The sequence below is a fragment of the Poecilia reticulata genome, linkage group LG6 (genome assembly GCF_000633615.1).
Source record: "Poecilia reticulata strain Guanapo linkage group LG6, Guppy_female_1.0+MT, whole genome shotgun sequence".
NCBI lineage: Eukaryota > Metazoa > Chordata > Actinopteri > Cyprinodontiformes > Poeciliidae > Poecilia > Poecilia reticulata.
This window is the reverse complement of record NC_024336.1, coordinates 27,508,159-27,532,663: the sequence shown is the minus strand read 5'-3', so window position 1 is coordinate 27,532,663 and position 24,505 is coordinate 27,508,159. Positions and strand designations below refer to the sequence as shown.

Here is a 24,505-nt window from a genome sequence, read left to right as displayed (position 1 = left end):
CCGACCCGGCGGACTCAACCCAACAGGCCCGACCCAACAGGCCCGACCCGGTGGACCCGACCCAATAGACCCAACCCAACAGGCCCGACCCAACATACCCGACCCGGCGGACCCGACCCAACAGGTCCGACCCAACAGACCCGACCCGGCGGACCCGACCCGGCGGACCCGACCCAACAGGCCCGACCCAACAGACCCGACCCGGCGGACCCGACCCAACAGATCCGACCCGGCGGACCCAACCCAACAGGCCAGACCCAACAGGCCCGACCCAATAAGCCCGACCCGGCAGACCTGAACCAACAGGCCCGACCCAACAGTCCCGACCCAATAGGCCCGACCCGTCACGGCGGACCCAACCCAACAGACCCGACCCAACATACCCGACCCGGCAGACCTGAACCAACAGACCCGACCCGGCAGGCCCAACCCAGTAGACCTGACCCGGCAGACCCGACTCAACAGGCCCGACCCAACAGACCCGACCCGGCAGACCTGAACCAACAGACCCGATCCGGCAGACCTGAACCAACAGACCCGACCCGGCGGGCCCGACCCGGCAGACCCGACCCAGCAGACCCGACCCAGCAGACCCGGCTCCTGTCCCCGTCGCCCCCTCTGCTCTCTGTCAGGTCCTTCAAAATCTCCCAACTGCGTCTTATAAAACTCAACATGTCATAAAAATCAAATTATTGCTCAAAGCCTCTGAAAGATCCTCCGCTCTGCTCCTGCTGTGCTTTTATTCCTGTTAGTCTCAGAAACGTTCCTCCTCCTCCAGTACCTGTGTGATCTCTCAGTGACCCTCAATGAACCTTTGATGCAAATAATTGAAATGATGTTTGCAACCGTCAGATGTATAGATTATGGTACTTTCCATATCCCTGTGACCAGTTATATTACAGAGGCAGTCAAATATTCAAATGTAGCTTTCTGAGGGCACAGCTACTGCATTTGCATGTGGCTCCATAGGAAATGTAAATATCACACACAGCTTGTTGGAAAGCTCGGGACCAAAGCAGAAATAGATTCCTCCTCCGGCTCAACCACTGACAAAGGTGTTTTCCTGCGGCTGTTTTTGTTTTAGAGGATAAGTATAAACTTTCTAAACATGTAAATAGCTTTATCTCATCTAGACTCTATAATAAGAACTTTTAACACCAAGGGTGACAGCAGCTTTCATGACTTCCTATTAGAGATGTGGTATCAAATCATTTTTTCATATCATTACTATTTGCGTGTTGGTGCACGTGCAGCTTTATCTCCATGAAAAGATTCAAGACAATTCTGCGATGAGGAGCCCTAAAAATAACCCTGTTATCCATGCAAAGATGCACACACACACGGAAACCCGTCACGTGGGCAAAACAGGGGAAGATTTTCGAGATTACTTCCGTCTAAAATAGAAGAGGAGACAACAGGAAACTGTGTCGAGTTCATGCAAAGCTGAGGTGGAGGCAGATACAAGAGCTCTGCAATTACAACACAGGCCGAACAAACTGAGGCCTCCATTCACACAACCACAGCAGCCCTGCTACGGCTAAACAGGCCACTGGCTTCTGCAACCGCGCAGCCATAGGAAGAGGCTTGTTGGGGCCATTTCAGTGAACACCAGGCTATGAGATGCTGTGGTTGCAAGAGGTTTGAGCAACAGAAGCCTTAACCTAATCCTGGTCATTGTAAAAGCTAAAGATTGGATTGCGGACAGGGAGCTGGTAAAAGTTAAAATTATGCTAACATGAACAAAATAAGTCACATTTGGCGTTTCTATTGTTAGTGAAAAAGACTCAAAGTGGATTAGTAACTTCCAAAATAGTGTTTTTACTCTACAAGGGCCTTCTGGGTCGCACCCTCAAACCAGATATGTGCTTCCAGCTATAAATGTAGCGTCTGCGAGTGTTAATGATAAACTGCTGGTACTTTGGGGAAAGGATAATTCCTCGTTGCAATATTTACATCCATCACGATGTTTCTTAAAGCGCAGCAGTTTGTCTCTCTTCGTTCATATTTTCTCTGTGCGTTGTTGACCGCAGTACAAGGCCGTGAAATGTGCTGATCTGAACTAAGTAACCCTCCGTGAGAGAGAGGCTTTCAGGTCGAAATAGATCGTGCAGTTCATGTATGATATGTGAAATTAACGTGTTGAGTTTTTTAGATTAATCATATCTGTTAACTTTGACAGCTCAGAGCTCTGCTTTTCCTCACCTGCCCAAAAGAGTCTGACCATTCAAACTGCTTCTGCTACAGGACTAAAAGAATTTTAATGTTGAGTTTTATTAAAGGAACAGACCAAAACTAAAAGAACAAATCACCGGCTAGCAGGAAGCCGGCAGCCAGACCTCTGAGGCGACCGCAGCTGTTGTTTGGTTGCATGAAATTCTCTAACCAAACGCTGATAATGTTAACTTTCACTTTTTTTATTGACAGTTTGCCAATGTCCACAGATTGCTTTAAATCTGTAACGGCAATTTCAAAATGTCATTCTGGTGTGTTGTCCCATGTTGATTTAGATCGGAACCGTATCATGTTCTGAGGTCATGAAAATATCATTTCATGATCTGAAAATATAATAAAATAATGAAAACATCTTCACAACAATGAGACCCTTTCAATTGTTGACCAGCTTTTTGCATGTTTTGATTTATCTTTGGATTACTGCAAAACATGTTGGTAAAATTAAAACATTACCTTCTGACAGGAGCTTCGAATATGATCTGAGTCTGACATTAATTAGAGTATTTGACTGCATATCAGTGTTTTAATGTTCTGTCCATCAGCTTGAAAACAAACTGCAGAAGGATTTGGAGCAGAAGGTCTGCAACTCAAAGTCAACTATTCTAGTGACCAACTGTGCAAATACTATTAACAATGCTGGTCAGAACTGGAGCAGAAATGACTACTGCTACAATTTATATTCTTTTAATTAGTCAAGTAGGAAATCATCACTGTGGCAAGTTATAGGTGGTGCTTTAAAATTTCTGAGTGGTGTTTCAGTTTGTTAAGTGTCCCCGTTATTGTTCTCATCGTCTGGATAAATCACAACCTGCTCTTTATTTAATCACTGATTCCTGCTTGGTTGGACTTTGTGCTATTCACAATCTGTGTTTCCATTAACAATAAATGGGTGCAAATTGGTGTTTTCATGTCTTTTCCATTGATTTATTTACATTAAATGAAAATAAATTCTGGGCTGCACAGTGGCGCAGTTGGCAGAGCTGTTGCCTTGCAGCAAGAAGGTTCTGGGTTCAATTCCCGGCCCCGGTCTTTCTGCATGGAGTTTGCATGTTCTCCCTGTGCATGGTGGGTTTTCTCCGGGTACTGCGGTTTCCTCCCACAGTCCAAAAACATGACTGTCAGGTTAAATGGCCTCTAAATTTCCCCTAGGTGTGAGTGTGTGTGTGTGTGCATGGTTGTGCGTCTCTGTGTTGCCCTGCGACAGACTGGCGACCTGTCCAGGGCCTCTCGCCTGAAACGTTCACTGGAGAGGCACCAGCACCTCCTGACACCACCAAGGGACAAAGATGTTAGAAAATGGATGGATGAAAATAAATACGCTACAAAACTTTATGCTAGAAGGAGCAGCTTTGTTGGCCGCAACAAATTAGACGTATTTTGCAAAACTGCAATGGAGACAGGAGAATGTTACTACTGTCAAAAGCAACAAGGAAGACAACAGGAAGTGGCAGGAGGATGATGGTTTGTTTTTGTTTTTATCGGATAGTTCATAGAAATGTATGAGTTATTTAAACATGTTCTGTAAAATCACAATTTCCCCAAAACACCGCACACGTAGCTGCTGCAGAGTATAAGGGGCTTTTTACTCCGACGCCTCAATAAAACCCTGACTTCTCTTCTGATTGGCTGATAGATGATGATCGATGGCTGAATTATGAATATATATTATGCAACTATTTACATCCGTCGCCACCAGGATTTTTCATGACGTATCACAACCTTATTTACATGTGATTTTAATTTAATTTCTCATTTAATGAAAACACAGCAATTGCGAAACTGTGTTTTTTCGACATTAGCAGAACAGCGACAAACACTTGAGCATATTTGACATTTAGGTGCAGATTTTGATAATCCAAGTCACTTTCGACTTCACTCTTGGTTCCTCTGATTTGTGTAATTTTCCTTTTGTGTCAAACATGGACATGATGAAAATAAACCCGGTGCGCTACAAGCCCCAACACAAAGTGAAAGTTGTAAAAATAATGACGTAAGCCCTTCCAGAACCCTGAGTAACCTGTTCACTTACGGCATTAGACTCAGCTTGCCTCCGGATTTCACTCCTTCTCTTTTCTGGACGTAGTTTGCTGGGATCGTTCCCTCTTGGCCCGCAGCGTTTTTAGCTTGGTACCAGTTTGGATCCTGGAAACACACAAATGTCAGCAGTGGAAAATGTCATCCGAAGGAGGAATGTTTTGCCCTGACAGGTGGGAGTGAAGTCTTACTTTTGTGACCATGATGATGGACAACACGTCTCCTTTGTTGAACGGCAGGTCCTGCTCTGATGTGCCTTTGAAGTTGTACCTCGCCACGCACTCTGTGCCCTGCGGCCACGGACTCTGAAACATCAGGCCGGAGACGGCGGGTCAGAAACTCAGGATGAATTCATAACCTGACATAATGGCTGTCATGATGGAGTCTTAATGTATGCTTATGACTGTTGTCGTTAAGAGTCATTCTGTCAATAATAACATTTATTTTTATAGCACATTTCAGCAACAAGACAGTTCAAAGTGCTTGACGTCATAAAAACACAAAATCAACAATTGAAGCATTATATTTTGCCATCGCTACACGGCAGATTGTTGATTAATGTTTAACTTATTATGTTTCAAAGCCAACTGTAACCAAGTGGGTTTTTTAGTGTACATTTAAAGGAACTCAGTGTTTCGGCTGTTTTGCAGTTTGCAGTCTGGAAGTTTGTTCCAGATTTGTGGTGCTTAGAAGCTGAATGCTGCTCCTCCATGTTTGGTTCTGGTTCTGAGGAAGCAGAGCAGAACCAGAAGACCTGAGAGGTTCTGGAAGGTTGCTATGACAACAGCAGACCTTTGATGTGTTGTGGTGCTGAGCCGTTCAGTGATTTATAAACTAACAGGATTTTAAAGTCCATTCTCTGAGCTACCGGGAACCAGCGGACTTTAGAACTGGGTGATGTTCTCTAACTTCCTGGTTTTAGTCAGAACTCCAGCAGCAGCATTTGGATCAGCTGCACTGTAAAACATTTTAGCCACATTTAGTTGTGTCCATTATCTTTTACTCTTTAAGTCAAATAAATTTATCCAGTTTTAGATTTTGAACCTAAATGTGAGTTTGTGAAAGATAAACTTACAGCAGCAGTAAGTTCTGTTAACTTTTTATTAATTTATTCAAACCTCCAAGAGTTGAATAAACTGAGTTTTTAGGTTTGCACTTAAAAAACTGAAAGAAGAGAAAGACAGGAGTGGGAGCTATTTCCCAGAATGCTTAGCAGCATGTTTCTGTCTCCTGAGGTGGAAGTGCGTCACGTTGATCTGACTCTGGTGTTTTATTAAATGTTCATTTTAATGCAATTCTCAGTTAGCAAAGCTTGAGGATAATGTCCTGATCACACTAAATGTTTCTGAGCTGAATTCATTGGAATGTTTAATAAAATTCATCATCAGATCAGAAATTTTGTTCATGCAGTTTGAAACAAGAATTTAAATTATTCTAAAATAAAATAAATATTTATTTTAACTTGATATTGTGAGTAAAATAATAGAGAAATGTGGCTCTTTAATGAGGTGAAGGCAGATGTTTAGTTAAAACTCACAATTAAAAGATTAATGAGGTTAAAAAACAATGTTTAGACAACTTGTCTCTTGTTGTTAAATCAACTTCATGAACTTTAATTTCTGAGTTAAAACCAAAACAATTTTCTTGTGACTTAAATTACATTTTCCAGGCAGCAGGTGGACTTTCATTTTCAACTTAAACCACCTGTAAATGTTTTACAGTGTGCATCTTTCTGATTGATGTTTTATTCAGATCTGTGAAGATGCCTGAATAAAAACAGTGTCATCAATGCGTCTAAAGATGAGTTTCTCTAATCGTGGAAATTTTCTTCAGGTGATGAAAGGCCAACTTTGTAATTGTCTTTATGTGTTAATAAATTAAAAATCGAATTAAAACTTGCATTAAATAAAAAAGTGTCATTATTTACCAGATGACACTAGATCACAGCAGTCATAAACATTCATGAACACTCCTTCGTGTTTATGGCAGCTGCTCTGTCAGCCTTATGCCCATAAAGTTTTCCAATAAGTTTTAATTTTGACAAATGCCAGTGTTTGAGGTCAAGGTTTCTAAATTACCTGGACCTCTGTCATGGTGAGGTTCTTGGATCCTCTCACAGGTGAGGTGTTCTCCCTGCTACCATCAGAGCTGGTACCTGCAGAGAAGAAGAGAAAAATGAGCAAAACAGGCTCTGCTTGAAAAACCTACAAACCACAAGCAAATTTCAGGAAGACATTGAATTTGTCCGTCATAGTTTTTTCTTTTTAGTCAGCTCAGAGACGCGAGACAATTCAAATCATCCACCCAGTTATCATTTGAATGCACTGTAAAGGCAGATCTGACAATGCTGGTAAAAATAACCTGCTCGTATGAAAAGCAGAACCAACAGGCCTTTTTTTTTACAATCACACTTTCACAACTAGTGCGCAAGTTTCCATGACGTAAGCCATGTAAATATAGAGCAGCTTCCATGATTCCAGAGAGACTACAAACACACAGAAATTGATTTTCAGGATTTTAAAAAATGGGAGAAAAGTCGATTTTTGATCGTGTTTAGCAATAAAACCCAGGCTCAAGTCTCCACCAGCGCTGGACTCCAGACGTGTGATGACCAGACGTTAGGGACTCCATTCCCTGCAGGCTCTGCGCTCCTATCATGCACACGCCACCAATCAGACCAGCGGCGTCGTAGTTAAATGTCATGCAAAATACGCCCCCCTCCCCTCTCTCAGAGCCCCACTTCCTCTCTTCCTCTTTCAGTTCCCACGAGGAGGTGAAGTAGCTCAACGATCCGTGCTAAAGGAAAATTCAGCTCCTAATAATCCGTCACTTTACATGAGGTCACATCCCTCAGCATGTCAGCTTCCTGCATGATATCCCAGAGTCACAGTCACAGGCTGCTTAGAAACCAGACAGAAAACATCACAAATTCCCCTCCTCACAGCCTGCACTCCCTTCGCTGAAACATGAATAATACTGAGAGTTTACTGGTTTTTACTGGTGCAAAACGTAATTCTCACGAGTCACAAAGACGGCTGTCTCTCACCATAGTTTCTCTGTAACGGATGTTGACCTCTTGATGCAAAACTGCAGCTGTCTTCTGAGGATCTGGATGCATTTCCTGCCCTCAACACCCCCTCCCTCCTCAATCTGACTCATCTATAAACCGCTACGGCATTCCAGTGACGCTAGCTGCTTTAATTATAACAGCATTTAAATTTTACACCATAACAATAATAAGAATTTTTCTGCCAATAATAGATGGTGTTTTTGGTAACACATTATTTGAAGGGGTGACATAACACCTGTCATGAAGATGGAGGAGTCTTCATGAATGTTTACGGCTGTTGTCATTAACATTTGGTTAAAAAAAAAAAAAACTTTTAATGCAATGCTTCCTTAAAACTTGCATTGAAAGTCCTTTAAAAGTTTAAACTTAATAATATACATAAACTCAGACAGTGTTTGAAAAATTCAACCACAGTGGGCGGAGCCATGAGACGTAGAGGGGCGTGGCCAATAGAGAGGGTAAACGCGGGAAACGCTGTTGCTAACTTACCAACTTGGTCGTTATATTTAGTGACATTTCAGACGCTTCTAGTGCCAAATCTAGGGACAAATCTAGAGACAAATCTGTTGACGTTTTTGTGCGTTATTGCTGACAACACGAGGGGGGCGGGAGAAAATTCAACTGCAATAACCACGTTCAACCCAAAGAGGGCAGCACTGAGACGGTTTTAGGCCAAATATCGCATTTTTAAATGTTACAATTTGTAAATAAACATGAAGATAACACCACGGAGGACCAATTTATACCGTTTTTCAGCAAAAGAAAAAGGTAATTTGGGGTTTTGTTACTCTTTAAGTAGCGCTACATACCACTCTTATTATGAAAGCAGAGATGAAAGTTTGCTAAGACGCTAACTGTAAGCGCTACCCTAGCGGCTAATTAACCAGAAAGTATTAGCGTCATATATTCTTGTGTTACCCTATAACGATCAGAGTACCGACAACAACAATCACCACTATCAAAATAGCAACATATTACTAAATGTAATACTGCAGGAATTCTTGAGAAATTCAATAATGTTCATTATTTTTTTCCTTTATTGCTGCACATCTGCTGTATTTTTACTCACAGTCATTTATCTTTAATCACAAAGTCACATAAAACTTTAATGACTAATTTAAAACGGATTATAATACTTTACTTAACTGGAAATGAATCATCTTCTTTGGTGCTTAAATCGCCCTGGAATGACTCCTGCAGCCAGTTGCACAATATAAACTAAAGTTAATTGAACACAGATGGCTGCAGCACACCGTCATGACCAGAAAGTGTAAAACCTTCAAGGTTCACATGTTCAACAGACACAGCAGCAGCACGGTTTCAAACCTTCAGGTTGTTATCGCTGATGAGACGGAAATCACAAGATGATTATCTGGAGAGCTGCAGAATAATTAGTGTTTGGGCTTTCTGCTTCAGTACATTTAGTCTGAAACAGTTGGATAATGGAGGCTGCAGCCACATGCCAAGTTCAAACGCCAATGTGAGTCAGTTTTACACACTTTATAGTCTGCCATGTTTAAGGACCCTCTATAGCTCGACTGCGTTGTGTTTTATGACATACGAGTTTGAGAAGGTTCAAAAAGATCATTTTATACGCACTGGCAAGATATTCTGTCGAACTTCACATCATGATCATCAGCCGAAAAACCGAATCAGGGCTTGAAATCCTTGAAAAAGCTTGAATTTGTGCTTTAAAGGTTTGGAAAGTGCTTGATTTCTGTTCAAAGTCCTTGATATTGAAACTACACCGTTTTATCATAAAGTGCAATCTAACGCTTGACTATAAGCCTACATTTGGAAAACGCTATTTACAGCTGAAACCACATATTTATTATGCACCTTTTAAAAAGACATACACACGTTTGTTTTTTGTCAGTGCCTGAAGTTAGATCAGATTAAACGTCTTGTTTCTGGTCAGTTAGCATAAATATTTTTATTTGTTAAATGCCACAAAACTTAGTAAGAATATTTTTTTAGATAGTTTTTTTTTTACTTTTCTTGCATATTGTGTTTAATGTTATGTAATTTACTTTATCACGACTTAGTGGGATTTTTAAATGTAATCAATATTTACTATTTATAATGGCTCAATGACTTATTGATTGTCTTTATATTTGATCAACATTGCAGACTTGAGACGCCACTCTAAAACATTTAAATTACATTTGCATTTACATGCATTTTTAAAAATAAAAATTGTTTTCTATTTTTGGAAGAGATTTCATCCAAACAGAAGGAGAAGCAGTTCAAGCTGACGACTTTTCCTCAGTAATGTCACTTATTCTGATGCTGCTCTGCTCAGATCCTCTCTAAAGTGATGATGATTCACTCACCTCAGAATGCCGAACGCTTTTCAAGTGGCTACAACGGCAGGGCAGCCCAACCTACTTGTTAATAAATTCAGCTAATACTTGTTCTTTACCAATTGGAGGCAGTTCATGAACTTTCAGCTAAAGATAGCTGGGTAGTAAAAATTATTTGAAGCACGCCTTTACCCTTTTGCACCAGTTATTATGCAACACAGCATTAGCAGCACACACACTGCAGGAGAGGGCGACGGACTTTATAGTACACAAAATGCACATGGTTTATATTTAGACCCATGTGAAACCTGCTGATGCTGAAACACGTAATATAAGTGTTTAAAGTTAATAGAAATGTTGCTACTAACATTTAGGAAAGAATCAAAGGGGTCAATATTAAAGAAAACTACAAAAAACTATTTTTTGTCTAATGTTGAGTCCAAATTTCTTAAACAGTACACCTGAAATAAGACAAAACTAACAATTTTCAGCTCAATAATTCCTGAATATTGATTTAAAAAGTTCTAGTTTTGATGGAAAACATTTTCACTCATAAGATGGGAAAAATGTCTTGTTATAACTGAAATAATCTGAAATAATCTATTATTGACTTAAAACAAGCTCCTATGTCTTGCTGTAAATTTAGTCTTGTTTTAAGATGTTTTCACAAGAAACTAGACAGAAATACTTTGTACGATTTTGTTAAATTATTCTAGATGTGTTTAAACATTTATTTAAAAATGTAAAAGAAAGCTTTACCCCCAAAATAATGTTGATTTCTGTCGCTCTGGATCTTTTCTCCAGGGAAAAGTTTACATTTTGGAACATGAGTGGATTTGAACTGGAATCACAGCAAGGATGAAATAAATCATCGCGGCTAAAGCTGCCACACTGTCTTCGATTTAATTTTCAGGAAACTGAATAGATTATTCCAGCAAAAGCTTTTGGCAGCTGAGTGAATCTCCCTTCGGGGAAGCTCACAAGGCGATCATTGTGAGTCGGTCCAGTTTCCATCACCATCAGTCTGGACAGCGAGAAGCTTCAAGTGAAAATGTGACATATTCTTCTCAAGACAGAGTCCAACTGTGGGGAAACGCTGCCATATTTAATGCCAGAGGTGTCAAACTCATTTTCATTTTGGGCTGTATTGAAAATCTGAATGTTCTTAAAGAGTCGCTTGTCCCAGAATGTATTAAATTAAAACCATTTAATCTGTTAAAATATTAATAAATATATGTTCCCACAGGATTCTGCAGTTTCTTTAATCAAAATTACAGATTTTGTGGTTCCAGTTTAGACATGTTTGTAAGGATTTTTTATAATATTTGTGCTAATGGATTATGTAAGACATGTGTCAAACTCGAGGTCCAGGGGCCAAATCTGACACGCCATAGCTTTTGATGTGGCCCTATAGACTCCGAATTATAGCAATAAGTCCCTCCAGTTTCTCACAAATCTGCAAAATTCACACAAAATCAACAGATTCACACATTTTCTTTGGATTTTCAGAAACTTAAAACATTGCAGTCACCTAAATGCTGAGTTTAACCGACACATTTAACATCACACATTAGCGTAGATATCGTACAAAAATTCCTTACAAATATTTCTAAATTAGCACCACAAAATCTGCTATTTTGATTGCAAAGTCCTGAGGAACAGCTATTTATTGACATTTTAACAGTTTTATCAACACATTTGGGCGCAACTGGCCCTTTAAGAACATTCAGTGTTTTTGATTTGGCGCAAAATGAAAATGAGTTTGACTCCCCTGATGTTAAATGTGACTTTTTATCACTCGCCATATTAATTACGGACTATAACTTGATATCAAGTAAGGCTGAGGCAGCGGTCACTTATTTGATTTGTGAGAAACTGGAGGGACTTGTTGATGTCATTCAGAGCCTAAAGGGCCACATGAAACGCTGCAGCGGGCCAGACTTGGCCCCTGGGCCTCGAATTTGGCACACGGGCAAAAACGATAAATTAAACTTCACAATAATACTGCAGGATTACGAACGTCTTTACACTCCACACTATAGAGGTAATAATGCAGCGTTTCACAGTGAAACTCTACATTATGGTTTGTGTTATGCAAGTCAGTGAATGTCTGATCTGCTCGGATCAGAGAAACTGACTGCATGAAGCAAGACGGGACAGGAATGCAGAACCGACTTCTCTGGACTTTTTTTGTTTTTGGGATCTGCCACTCCCTCAACTATCCGCAGACAAAATCTGAGCTGAAGAATCATGACTCTGCTTTGGCTCAAAAGGGATATTTTAAGATGTTTTAATACTAAATGAGAGCAAAGCAACATTAGAAATTACAAACAAAGTGCTGAGAAGTTCAGGTGTTGCACTTACAAACCGAAGTCAAAGTTCATTCAAACAATTTATTTTATAAGATAAAATCAAAGACAGAAGATTGTGTTTTTAAAAATAACTAGTGCTTTTTAAAATATCCTCTCATCAATTAATGGCAACTCTGGAATTTGTATTTGAATTTTATTTTACTTTTTTTGGAAAAATTCAACCTGTAATTTGGGCACATTTATTCAGCAGCAGAAAATGAAGAATTGCTCACAACAAAATGTTTTTCTCACAATCATAAAACAATAATTTTACCCTTTCTGTGCAACAAATATCACTAAAACATTCTTATCATTTCATTTTAAAATTGAATTTAATGTGTAAGCCCCTACAATATTTAATGCTTTTTAAAGAAAGCATGTTTCTGTCAGCCACTGTAAATAGGAAAGATGTGAGAACATTCAAATTCAATTAAATTCAAAAATACTTGAATTTTTTAATTCAAATATTTAAAAATACTTGAATTAAAAAATCTAGTTCTTTAACATTTAAATATTTAAGTTTAACTCGTCAAATTAGAGAGTTATTGTAGACGGTGACGGCTATCTCCTGTAGCAGTCCGTGTTAAAGTGAATTTGAAGAGGCCTCTGACTGAAGAAACTGTCAACATGGGGTTAAAGCAGGAAGCATTTTTACTGATGTTGCTACTTTCCTAACATCACCCATATTTACATTGAGGGCAATAAATAAAAAGCTTAAAACTGTGAGAAAGCAAACTGGACGAAGGCCGATGTTTGTCTTACAGGAAGGTTAAAATGTCTCCAGAGTCACCAAGCCTCCATCACAACCACTTATTTTAAGGTTTTCTGGTGCCACCGTTTCTTGTGAAAGACACTTAACACACCAAACAATCAAATTACTTAATTATCCTTTGAAAGATGATTAAAAACAAACAGAAAATCATGAACCATAAACAGGCAAAGTAAGTAAATATAACAATAAAGTAATTTATTCATCAAGACAATAATATTAAGCTGTTTTCTTTTCGACTGTTTGCCAAAATCACCTCTTTTGGTTCCATCAAACCAAAAGTAAGCAAATGTTTTTTTGTTTGTTTTATTTTTTAGGAGGCAGGTAGAAAGATTCAAACTCTTTTAAATCTTAGATAAAACTTATCTCTGTCTCTGTTTTAATGACACTTGATTTATTTCAGATGCAGTTTGTGGTTTTTTACAGTCCTCTTCACAGTGTTTAATAACAAGATAAAGTTATTGAATCATTAAAACTGTTTTAGACTTTAACTGTGGGAACATTTCTCATAGCCGTTCCTTTACTGCGCTGGTTTAAAACTGTGTTCTCGTGTCTTTCCCATTTTGAAGAATTACTAATACGGGAGATTACATTGTTATTAGCCAACATTGAAAAGGTTTGATTACTGTAATACCAATAATAAAACGTAAAATTAAAATTAAAGTTGGTATTTTTATAATTTTCTTGATGTGAATTTATGCTGCAACAATAAAACAATAATTTAAAGTTTTGCTTTTTATTTTACTGGAGTGTCAACAAACAATCTTGCCATGATAACACATTTTGCTGGATGATAAATTGTCCCAAAAGTTATCGAGATAAACGATAATATTGTTGCTTTGAGACCATTTTTAAGCAACATAATAAAGCATTCTCAATACATTTTACACTTTAAGAAATATTTAACACAGAAAACATTTTAAGTATCCAAAGTGCATAAACAAAACAACAGATAATAATAATAAAATAATAAAGTCTTGAGTGGTCTTAAATGATTAACATTCAAACAAATTATCTAACAGCTTTTAACTTACATAATTATTAAATAACTTTTAACATTAGAGAACATTAAAAAAAATAATATTTTCAGTTTGATTTACACCAAAAACCAGTTTCAGGAGCAGCAAAGGGAGAAAATTTGGGCGAAAGTTTCAGTTTGAACAAAAAAATTAAATGAATGAATGTAGAAATGTACAAATTTAAGATTTAACATGAAAATTCCTAAAGTATTTAAGACTTTTTAAGGCTCATATTGAGACGTTAAGCTAATATAAACTCCAATGCAGCTTCAGCAATGAGCTGAAATAAAGAGTTCATGTGGTTTTTAAATTGTGTTTTCACTCCACAGCTTTTGTGCTTTTACCTGATTTTGTCAAATTTATAGCTCTGGAAAAAATGGAGAGGCCACTTAAAATAATCAATTAATCTGATTTTACTTTTTATATATAGGTTTGACTAAAATGAACTTTGTCCTTTTACTCTATGAACTGACATGTTTCTGAAAGTACAGGCGAAAACATCAGTATTTATTAGCAGAAAATGAGAAATGCGATGCAGAGCTTTCAGACTTTAAATAATGCAGAAAAACAAGTTCATGTTCATTTAGAAACATCAATGCTAATGTTTAACTGTTCAGGAATCAGTATTAGGTGGAATAACCAGGAGGTTTTCATGGGGTTCAGTGCAGAGGGATCTTTTCCAGAGCTGAATGAAGAGGACAGTGCAGCAGCTCCCAGATGTTTTCCTCAGAGAAGGAATCATCTCTGCGTCTGCTGCTGGATCACGCCAGCAGCAAACTGTCCCTCAGATCACAGAGAGGAAGTATTTTTTCTAGCAACACAATCTTTCATTGTATTATCATTAACAGCCCACACTAACTTATTTTTCTATGATGCTCAAATTCAGATCAGAATGTAAATTATTACGGTGTATGAACTTAAAACATTTCCCTTTTTAAACATAAATGGAGCCAAACTCGGAGTAGCAGGAACAGAAAAATCAACGACTGTCATTAACTTTGCATTTTACAGCTGTGCCACAGCTTAACCGGCACATTTGGTCACGGAGATTCACCAAGCTGCCAACGCGTCACAAAAACGCCATATAAGTCGAGGATGCACGCCGGAGCAGCAGACGGACGGACTCTTCCTTGCTCTGCAGCGCTGCATGTGCAGATCTTGCACTGCTGATGCTTTGCTGCGGTTTCATCTAGTTTCACCCGCTTGATCTGCTTCTGCAGCTCTGAACAGTGTTGAACAAAAGGGCCTAGTTAAAGAAGCCCAGTGGCAGCATCAGCAGACCTCTGACTTCATAAAAAAAATTTAAATAAAATTGTTTATTTCAGAGACTCACCAGCTTCCTACTTTGTTTTTGCTTTCTATAAATGCTTTTGCTGTGGTTGTTTTTCTATTTAAAGCCACTGGCCAGATTTGATTTTCTTTAGCATCAACTTAACTCACTTTAAATGAAGCCAAACATGTCAGCTTGTCTATTTTGTTGTAAATTTGTATTTAATCCAGATAAGAAAACACCTTTCCACAAACAAACTTCCACACTTGCATGCATCTGATGAGTATTTCTCTTATTTTTAGCCCTTTTATTTGCACGTTTTTAATTAAATGTATGCGTTTGTCTTATGCAGCTGCAGCAAAACATGGATCAGATTTGTTTGCACGACCTGCAGAAATTGTTTTTGAAATAAATTTTGAGCCGTGACACACATGGATCTGCAATACAGCAACCAGTGAACACCAGAAGAAATAAAAAAAATAGGTAAAAAGAAAAATGCCATAGCTCATTCATCACAAAGACAGAAGATGTTGGGATTAGCTAAAGTAGTACGAGTTCAACTATTTAAGGTGATACAAGCAGATTACAGAGTGGATCTATTTTTAAAATGACTTAAGCACAAAAAAGAAGGGAAAAAACTCATAAAAGATATTAAAGTTAACCTTTAATATCTATCTATTCTGGAGTGATTGGAGTCAAACTGACTGTTGCAACTCAAATTCTTCTGAATCTGTGTTGAAATGTGTCGGGTCACTCATCCCTCACAATATTCACCAAATCTAGTAAACCAGCTCGGTTCTTGCGCCTCTTGTGACGTCATCGTCTCAAATGAAGGCGAAGCAGACCTGTCGGTTTTTTTCATCTGTGCACTTTTCTTAAACACACACAAAAAAGCAGCGCTTCGTATTTTGAGAAACGTTGCACAGCTCATCATTTCCCAGCTGCTTGCATCGCCAATAAAATAAAATAAAATAAAAAGTAAAAAATTGCCAGGATAGATTATCTTCAAACCCAGCATCATCACTCTGTGGATCTCAAACCTCCAGCCTGGAGCTGATCCATGGATGAAGGCTGATAAATGCTGACCAAGCAGACGATCAGTTGGTAACAACACCTACAGCAACATGTTGTGACACAGTAAAAAAGGAAAAAGAAAAAAGTTGGGCTGCGAGAAGCGGCCTCTTAACGGCAGGAAGTCAGAGAAAGTGGCAGAAATTTGAAGGAGGATGTTAACAAAAGCCACGTCAGATCAGAAAAAAGCACAAAAACGTCTGATTTCCATTCACTTTGGGGGCGATTTAAGCTCAACTGCAGCGTTAAAACAACTTTAACGAAACTTGAAATCATGTATTTCCACCGCACAATGATCATGTTAGAGGAACTGATGTGCACGTATTGGTACATTTGTAGCTTTATAAGGACTTACCTCACCTGTTTGCAGGTAAAACCAAGTGTTTTGAGGTCGTGTCAGCTATTTTTCGGCGTCCTTGTTCATTGGAGAACAGCCTATAAAGTCCTTCTCACACCCGGTTGAAGCTTCCCCCAAACAACACCTCAGCTGTCTGATAGGGAAGGAGGGAAATACAGCTGAAGCTGTTCGGAAAGTTCAGCAGCCCGGAGTAAAAGCAAACGGGAGGGTCGATGCTGCGACTCCTGTCAACATTATTTTCCCCCAAATAAAAGGTTTTCTGCAGCCCTACGCGGTTCCGGTTCTCCTGCTTTAAAATTACAAAGCAATAAATAAAAAGTAAAATTGCGCAGGCAGAAGTAACTAAGCAGGCAGTGGTTAGGTACAAGAGAAGCAGACTAAATTTAGTGCACTTTCAGGCGGTCCTGCTCATTTTCCCCGTCACAAACATTCAAGTTTTTTTGCCCCACCTTGGTTTTACTGCGCACATGCGCATTGTGGCAGTCCTGCTAAAAATAAGACCCAAACCGAGAGAAGTAGTTGAAGGAACTTGATTATCAATGAGGCAATGTTTACAAAAAGGGAAAAAAAAAGTACAGACATGCAAACGGTGAGTGGTTGTCGGTTTTTATTGGTTCAGTCAGCAGACATGACACATGAAAAATGCAAAGTTTCTGCTCAAGACGATCAGTGACGATGAAGTTTTCATTTCACAACTGCCTCCTGTGCAGACCCAGCGCAAATCAGCCGCCGCTGCCATTTTTTAACGCGGTTCTTCTGAACAGACAAAAATAAAAACTCACTTCCCATTTCTCTGTGGAAAAAAACCCCCAAAGAAAGCCCATCTGTGATAATCACCCAAAAGCTGCGGGGTTTCAAAAGAGGAAGCGTGGAAATGTTTGCTTTTATCGCCTCCTGCTGGTCAGTAAACGAACGTCCACATTCAGCAGCGCTGGCTTCTCCTTCCAAGCCAGGCTTGTCTCAACAGATGTGAAATAATTACACATCAGGCAAGAGGAATGTTGGAGAAAAAAGAGAACTATTGTGCATGGCTGTAGCCATCATCGAACATGCACATCAATCCAGTGGAAGCTGCTGGCTAGATGTTGGAAATTTGACCTTTAAACAAGAACAAAAACAAAAGAAGTACTAAGATTTAGTAATCTTAACTTTACCCAGATGTCAAAGAACCTGATAGTGAGAGCGTTAAATGATGCTAACAACAAGGTAGTAACTTTATTTTTGGACTCATTACAAATGAAAATGATGCATAAATTAAAAAAAAAAGAAAGAATCAGTTTTCATTGTCAAGCGTACATGGAAAGATGCGTCACCCTCAGAAGATGGCGCAACAGCAGCAGCTCTTGTTCACAGTTTCATGGTGTTTTTTCTAATATTTTCTGGTATATATCATTTACCAATTTTTTTATTAATTTTTTGGGGGGACTTGGTTCACAAAAGCTACTCTGTGCAGGTCATCACAGCTCAGAGCAGAAATAATCGAATCGTAACCAAATAAAAATGCTAAATGTTGCAGGTGTCAGACATTTTCTTCTATGGATCAGAAACATTCACTCTGTTGCGTTTTAAGCCTGCTCTTTCTGGACCTTATTTTCTGCAGAAACTTCCAAACACGCCGTTATAATCTCCTTTCAAAACATGGGCTGACAAAGTATTTCTCCCCACATGATCAGCAGGTTTTTTTTTTTTGTGCTGCTCCACTTTACCAGAACCTAAATCCAGCGACTGTTAATCAACTGGCCCATTCACAGGAATGAGTACAAAAATACAAAATCACCTCGGCTCGTATTTCAGCTACGAATGTGACAAGTTAGATTTTTATAAACCGAGAACCCGATTCTAATACTGGTGCATGCAGAGTGGGGTATAAAACAGTAACTTTAACTGAATTCTGCTCTCTTAGCTAATCTGCTGAAAACGCTACTGAGGTTACGTCTACAAACTCCCTGCTTTCATGGCTCAAAAGCATTCAGTGCGTTTTCTATCTGTGCCGTCAAAAAGGTAAGAAAAGGAAAGAATATAAAGCAGCACATCGACAGACAAAGGAGGCTTCCTGCAGAGACTCCCTGCCTGCCTGCTGCAGATTAACGTCATGTAAACCTGGAAACACAAACTGCGCACCGAAAGTCAAAGCTTTGGAGCCAGCCGAGTTTCCGCAGTGAAAATTAAGTGTATTATACGGTGGATTTACACCAAACCGTTCAACGTTAAGAGACTGTCCTTTTTTAAACTGCGTTACAATCCCATAGCTTAATCACCAAGATGACCAATAAAGACTCGAAAGCTTCCACGTCTGTAAAAAAAACAAAAAAACAAACGAAGTATGCAACAGTGGTCCTTCAGCGTGAGGAAACAGTTCAGACGACGACTTAGAGATGAAACTCCTGGAATATAAGGCGCCAAAACCTAAATGGTCAAGGAAGGTGAGCGGTTTAATCAATCAGTCTCGTTAAGCGGAGTGCAGAGGGATGACGAATTTACAACCGAACGGAGAGTGGTACTTGATTCCCACTTCCTGGAACACCTGCCGAGGAACACCGATGTCGCACAGGTAAACTCTGCCGGCGCCTTCGGCCAGAGGAAGGGGCAGGCAGAGCGACAGCGACCACTTGGCCTCGACTGCGTGGCCCTGCCCGCTTACAGGGGGGTCCAGGCTGAGCACCGGCGCTCTGTTCTGGTTGGCCCAGTCCGCAGCCGCCCGGTACCAAGGCTGGTCCATCAGGAATGTGTTCTCGTGGCAGTCCAGACAGTTTATGATTAGATCTACGGGGGTGTCTGGGAGATCTAAAGGGAGAAAAACAGCAAGCGTGACCCACCGATGATTATTTCATTAAAGAAAATAAAAAATTCACACAGCAGGAAAATGAGAAATTTTTTTGACCACATGTGGGCCCGTTAGGAGGATAAATTTTAATTAAAATTGTCCCAGAAGTTATCGCAATAAACAATAATATTGTAATTTTGAAGTCATTTTTAAGTAAAATAACAGAAATGGCAAAATGATGCAAGAACACATTCTTAACCATCAATTAACTTTAAATTTGGAACTGGAAAACATTTTTAAATATCCAAAATAAATAAAACGAAAACAACAAATAAAATGAATCATAAATTCTCTGTAAACAAAACATGGTGCTAAATCAGATTGTTTTCAAATCGTCTCCACTATAAACGGTCATGTCGTATTTTATCTGACTTTTACACTGCAAAAAACTAAAAATCTTACCAAGTTTTTCTGTCTAGTTTCTACTGCAAATATCTTAAATTTGAAATGAGACAAAACTAACTTACAAGTAACTTATCAGCAAGAAGTAGGATGTTTTTAAGTCAGTAATTCCCTGAATATTAATGAAGAAGTGCCAGTTCCACTGGCAGATTATTTAACTTATACCAAGACATTTTTCCAATGTGTGGCAGATTATAAGTCAATAATCACTTCGGGGTTGTAAATCACTTACACAGAAGTTTGATGGCTCATTTAATTATTGATATGAACAAACATGTCAGTCGCATTTCATAATAAAACATTAAAATTGTGACCACTCTGCACCACCAGCCAGGCTCACCTTTGATGCCGGACACCTGTTTGCCGCCGGTCTTGTTGAAAAGCGTCAGCTCGCTTGTCACGGCGTCGAGCATCTTGACGAAGTTGGGCAGAAACAGAATGACCTCCACCTCGTGGTTGGCCAGGTGGCGGCCGCAGCTGATGCCCTGCGCTCCCTGAACATGAGGCCCACACAGCAGCGCCACCGTTGGCCGCTGATGGAGGTTTTTGGGTGTAAATCTGAAACACGTCAACAATTTATAAAAGGAAATTAATCAGATTTTTTAACTTCCTATAATTACTAATGTCCAAAGTTCCAGATTCCAAAGATTTTCCAGACATTTGAGTGAAAAACAATTTAACTAGTTGAGTTTTATCCATTAATCATGACAGCGTTATTGACATCTGATTCAGACGACAGATAAAGATCACTAGATTACATCTTTATTGGCAAATAATTCCACCAACTCTGCTGTGAAATTTATAGCAGATTTGTCAAATCTAGACTGAATTATTCTACACTAAACATTCTGTTTATACATTTTACACATTTATTCTGTTTGGAAAAGTTAAAGAGTGTTGGTGCTTTGTTCCATGCCTAAACCAGAGCAAGTTTTAAAACCACAAACAGCTGAAGACTTGAAAGATTTAAATCAAAAGAAAGCACTGAAACTCCTCTTTTTATTTATTCTTTGATCATTTCTCTCAAGTAGTAAATCAAAGTTTTACGAAAGAATCAACTTGACATGTGAGATCAACTGCTTTGTTGTTTAGAAATCCAGATTTTAGATATTGTGTATACAATAGGGGTTGAACGACTACATATTTTTTAAGGTCGACTACATCATGATAATAGTCGAGTCGATGTCGACTAGTCGCGATGACGTCATAGTGACGCAAGCGCAAAAAACCTTCACAACTACTTGGGAGGCTTTATCAGCTATTTTCACGGCAAATATTGATGCCCCCTCCCCTTCTCTTGCTTTTACTAGGTCTATTATGGAGAATTAAAAGAGCAATAAACAGATCATTCTTTGTGAGCAGCGGAGAAAAGTTTGTTGCACAAAGTTGGGTCTGACTTTTTAGTTTTTTTCCAAACACCAGCTGATGCCGATAATCTCTGCATAGTTACTCGTATAGGAGCCAAATTATCACACCGACCACAATGACGCTTTTGGAACATCACAAACCAAACTTATTATAAACGGATTCCCGTTTGGTTACAGTTGAATTCAGCGAAGCTTCCTGCTTCTCCTCCGCCCGAAGCGCAGCAGGAAGCTCTGCTGACTCAGCAGCGGCTCTCTGAACCGACATGCAGACGGCGGCAGAGATCGCCTCTATCAGACCCTCAGGGTGAAGCTTGGACTTAGATTCCAGATGTAGTCAAACCATATTTTTATAAGAGCGTAAAGCTGCCAGGTTAAAAACTTCCAATACGCAGGATGACACCGATCAGTTGGGGGGATAAAAAAAGCCTGACATCATGACGCGTTGTCGCACATTACTCCTGTAGTCTTTTTTTTTTTAAGGATTTTTTCGGCACTAGTTTATTTGACAGCAATCTGACTGTACGGGGGCAGAGAGAGCGGAGAGAGGCCTGATGGGCCCAGCGAATGGAGGACGGGAGTCGGACTCCTGACTACCGCGGGCTAAAGTCTCTGTATGCGGGGCGCCGCTCAACGCCCCTATTGCGGGAGCCTATGCTGTAATTTACAGTTTGTCTTTGTTAAATTATTTACATTTTTATTCAATTTGAGCTTTCTGACGAACTCACCTATTCCACCTTTTTTCCTTTGAAAAATCTGTTTTGTCATCTGATTGCGACTAGTCAACTGGCCCAGAAAAAAGTCATTGCAGAGAAAAGAATCGATTAGTCGACTAATTGGTGCAACCCCTAGTATACGAGAATAAAGAATGAAGTTTGAAAACCTAAACTTTTATCCAGAACTAAAAATTGCTAAAAGCAAAGTTCAGATTTTTCCCAAGACTGTAAGAACATGAAAAGGGGAAAAAAATGTGGCTGTTCAACAAAACAAAAAAAAGCCCCGACTAACCCAAAACATATCTTTTCCCCACATACCTTCAGTTTAATTCTTCGTAATTCAGAATTGAGGTTGAACTTGTAACTAAATGCTTCGTCTAATTCAATATTCGTACCTGTTGGGCCCTCCTAACAACGTGAGTGTCATCTGGCTGGCACACACTCCAGTCATCTCCAGTCTCCGCTCCAGCGTCAGGCCGTAGCGCTCGGCAGCGGACAACAGACGCTTGTGGAGCTCATAGGAAATACTCGGAACGACGAGTCCAGAGTCTGTATGACGTAAAGAAAAGAAGCAGGTTTAAACGACTCTACTGGACACTGTAATTCAGTGGCTGCAATGTGAAACACGCACCAGTGCAGTACTCTTTGTGCCCAGACTGTGGTACAGTAATCTGTCTATAAACAATCGGTTTGCCCTCCAGGATGTTCTCGTCGTGGCGGTACCGTGTGGGCGTCTGATCCTGAGGCGTGCCACGTGACCTCGCGCCGTTACGTCGCTCCGTCGTGTCAATCTCTGAGAAAACTGCAGCTTTGTCGAACAGTGCCAGGTTTCCTTCAAAGTCAAAATCCGTATCCAGCCCGTCATCCATGCCGTCGCCGAAGCACTCGTCGTCTCTGTTTTTCATCTGCCCGTTTTTCACTCCGTTCTTTTTCGGCGTTGCTTGGTTTGCCCCTCGACTGGTGGACGACCCTGACAGTATCGGGGGGAGCAGCTATTAGCGTCTCAATATTCATAGGAAAGTTTTACCTGCAGCCAAATGAATCACACCTACAGGAGTTATGTCTTCGACGAAAGCCTTTAGGTTGACCCAGTGCGTCCAGGTGACGTTCTCCATAACTTTTAGAGCACTGCTGTGGAGAGTTCAGCTTCTCCACAGATCTGGGATCCCCCTTTGGAACGGCAACTGGGACAGTGCTTCCCTTCACAGCCGCACTGGAAGCTGCCCTGGCATTAAAGCTTCTGATGTCCAAAATCTTTAGTTCCTGTATATCAATGGCACTGGAAGAAAAAAAACAAACAAAAAAAAACAAGAGAGATCTTTAGTAACAAAATGGATCAGATTTTACCACTTATAGAAACACAATAGGGTTGTTTTTCCACTTCTGAGATTGTTGCAATTAATTGCATGATAAATAAAAGTTAACTTGATCATTTCCATTCTGATGACTAATATCTTTGAAGGCTAATTTTGTTTACAGAGACTTTATAATCCATATTATTTATGGTTTCAGTTATTTGTGGTTTTTATTTCCTTTTCATTTGTTGTTTTTGATTGTTGTGTTTTCTTTTGTATATTTAAAATTTACCGTCCAGCAAAGTTTATTGTCGTGAGAGGCCTGCTCACTTCTGGAATCCAAATTTTTGAGTTTGTAGCACATTATTTAAAATAAAAATGCCAAATATAAAATATAAATATAAAAACAGGTTAGCAGCAAAACAACAATTTGGTTCAAAACACCACTTCTATTTAAATAGCGTCCCAGTATGGGTTTTTAATGAAGCGAGACCCATAAAACAGACCCAAGCTGTGGGAAAAGGACATTTAAGTCGAGATTTACCTGAATGTGACCTCAGGAACGGGACATTTGACCCCATTGTGGAAAGGTTGTCGTAAGGAGATGGTTTGGCTGGACTGGTCCACAGATGATACTTCTCCTTGATAAACTCCCAGCGTTGGTCCACAGTTGAGAGACACCAAACTACCCAACCAGTCTGAGGCCATTATCTGCAATAAATATCCTATTTTAAATGAACACGAACAGCTAAAAAAGTCACACCAATGACCACCGACTCATAAGTCCGAACAAGTTAACATTCAGGCAGTACAGCGAAATATTCACAGTTTGGAGCTAACGTTTCAAAACGTACTTAGCAATAGCTTCGGCCTTGTATCAAGCTAAGTTGCTATCTCAAACTCATTTCAGTTGTAAAACGCTTTAAATAAAGACAAAGTTTTATACTTTTTCAACGTTAAATCGACGAGGACTCCTTTGGACAGCTCAAGGCAATGCAATTTTCAAACAACGGCTAAGAAGATAGCTCTTTGATATTAGCCTCTTAGCTTTTAAACGGCTACTGACACTAGCTTCCTGTTTCCGGGAAACCTCACTTTTCAAAATAAAACACGCGAGAACTCTTTTTTTTTTTTTTTTTTTTCGTGACAAAATCACTTCGAGCAGGTTATTTTGTCTATTAATTTCTTTATTCTGTAATATGTACGTTGATCTACATGGATGCGTTCGAGCAATAATTGACTAAACTGATTATACATAGATTATCAAGGCCGGTTTATTTACATTTCGATATATTTTCCCCATCTGAATTTAGAAAAAAAAATTTTTGGGGCCACAATTTTTTTTTTTTTTTTTACTTTTTTCCCTCTGAATTCGGAGAAATTTTTTTTTCTGAGCTACTGAAAAAAAAAAAATGCTGACTTTTTTT

General features: G+C 39.4%; 2 protein-coding genes across 4 annotated transcripts in view; both read right to left on the bottom strand.

The window, feature by feature from the left end:
• Positions 1 to 16,910, bottom strand: part of LOC103466413 (tyrosine-protein kinase CSK-like) — a 27,383-nt gene extending 10,473 nt beyond the window's left edge. Inside the window, exons 1-4 of one of the 2 annotated variants that reach the window (XM_008411952.2) lie at positions 16,475 to 16,910; positions 6,345 to 6,421; positions 4,458 to 4,571; positions 4,262 to 4,374 (exon numbers count right to left, since the gene is read on the bottom strand). In XM_008411952.2, the coding sequence (XP_008410174.1) occupies positions 4,262 to 4,374; positions 4,458 to 4,571; positions 6,345 to 6,359 (242 nt within the window). In that variant the 5' untranslated portion in view covers positions 6,360 to 6,421; positions 16,475 to 16,910. The remainder of the gene's footprint in view (positions 1 to 4,261; positions 4,375 to 4,457; positions 4,572 to 6,344; positions 6,422 to 16,474) is intronic. The other variant, XM_017305104.1, reaches the window with a different exon arrangement.
• Positions 16,911 to 17,667: 757 nt separating this feature from the next.
• edc3 (enhancer of mRNA decapping 3 homolog (S. cerevisiae)) lies at positions 17,668 to 24,171 on the bottom strand. Of its 2 annotated transcripts, none has more exons than XM_008411953.2 (7): positions 24,025 to 24,171; positions 23,623 to 23,789; positions 22,836 to 23,062; positions 22,415 to 22,753; positions 22,179 to 22,332; positions 20,044 to 20,261; positions 17,668 to 19,261 (listed from the first exon to the last, which is right to left on the bottom strand). In XM_008411953.2, exons 2-7 carry the CDS (start codon positions 23,784 to 23,786, stop codon positions 18,927 to 18,929), a joined length of 1,437 nt encoding a protein of 478 aa, XP_008410175.1. In that variant the 5' UTR covers positions 23,787 to 23,789; positions 24,025 to 24,171; the 3' UTR covers positions 17,668 to 18,926. The 2 variants fall into 2 exon arrangements, with proteins under 2 accessions (XP_008410175.1, XP_008410176.1); XM_008411954.1 differs by lacking the exon at positions 24,025 to 24,171 and adding an exon at positions 23,933 to 24,024.
• Between the last annotated feature and the right edge of the window lie 334 nt (positions 24,172 to 24,505).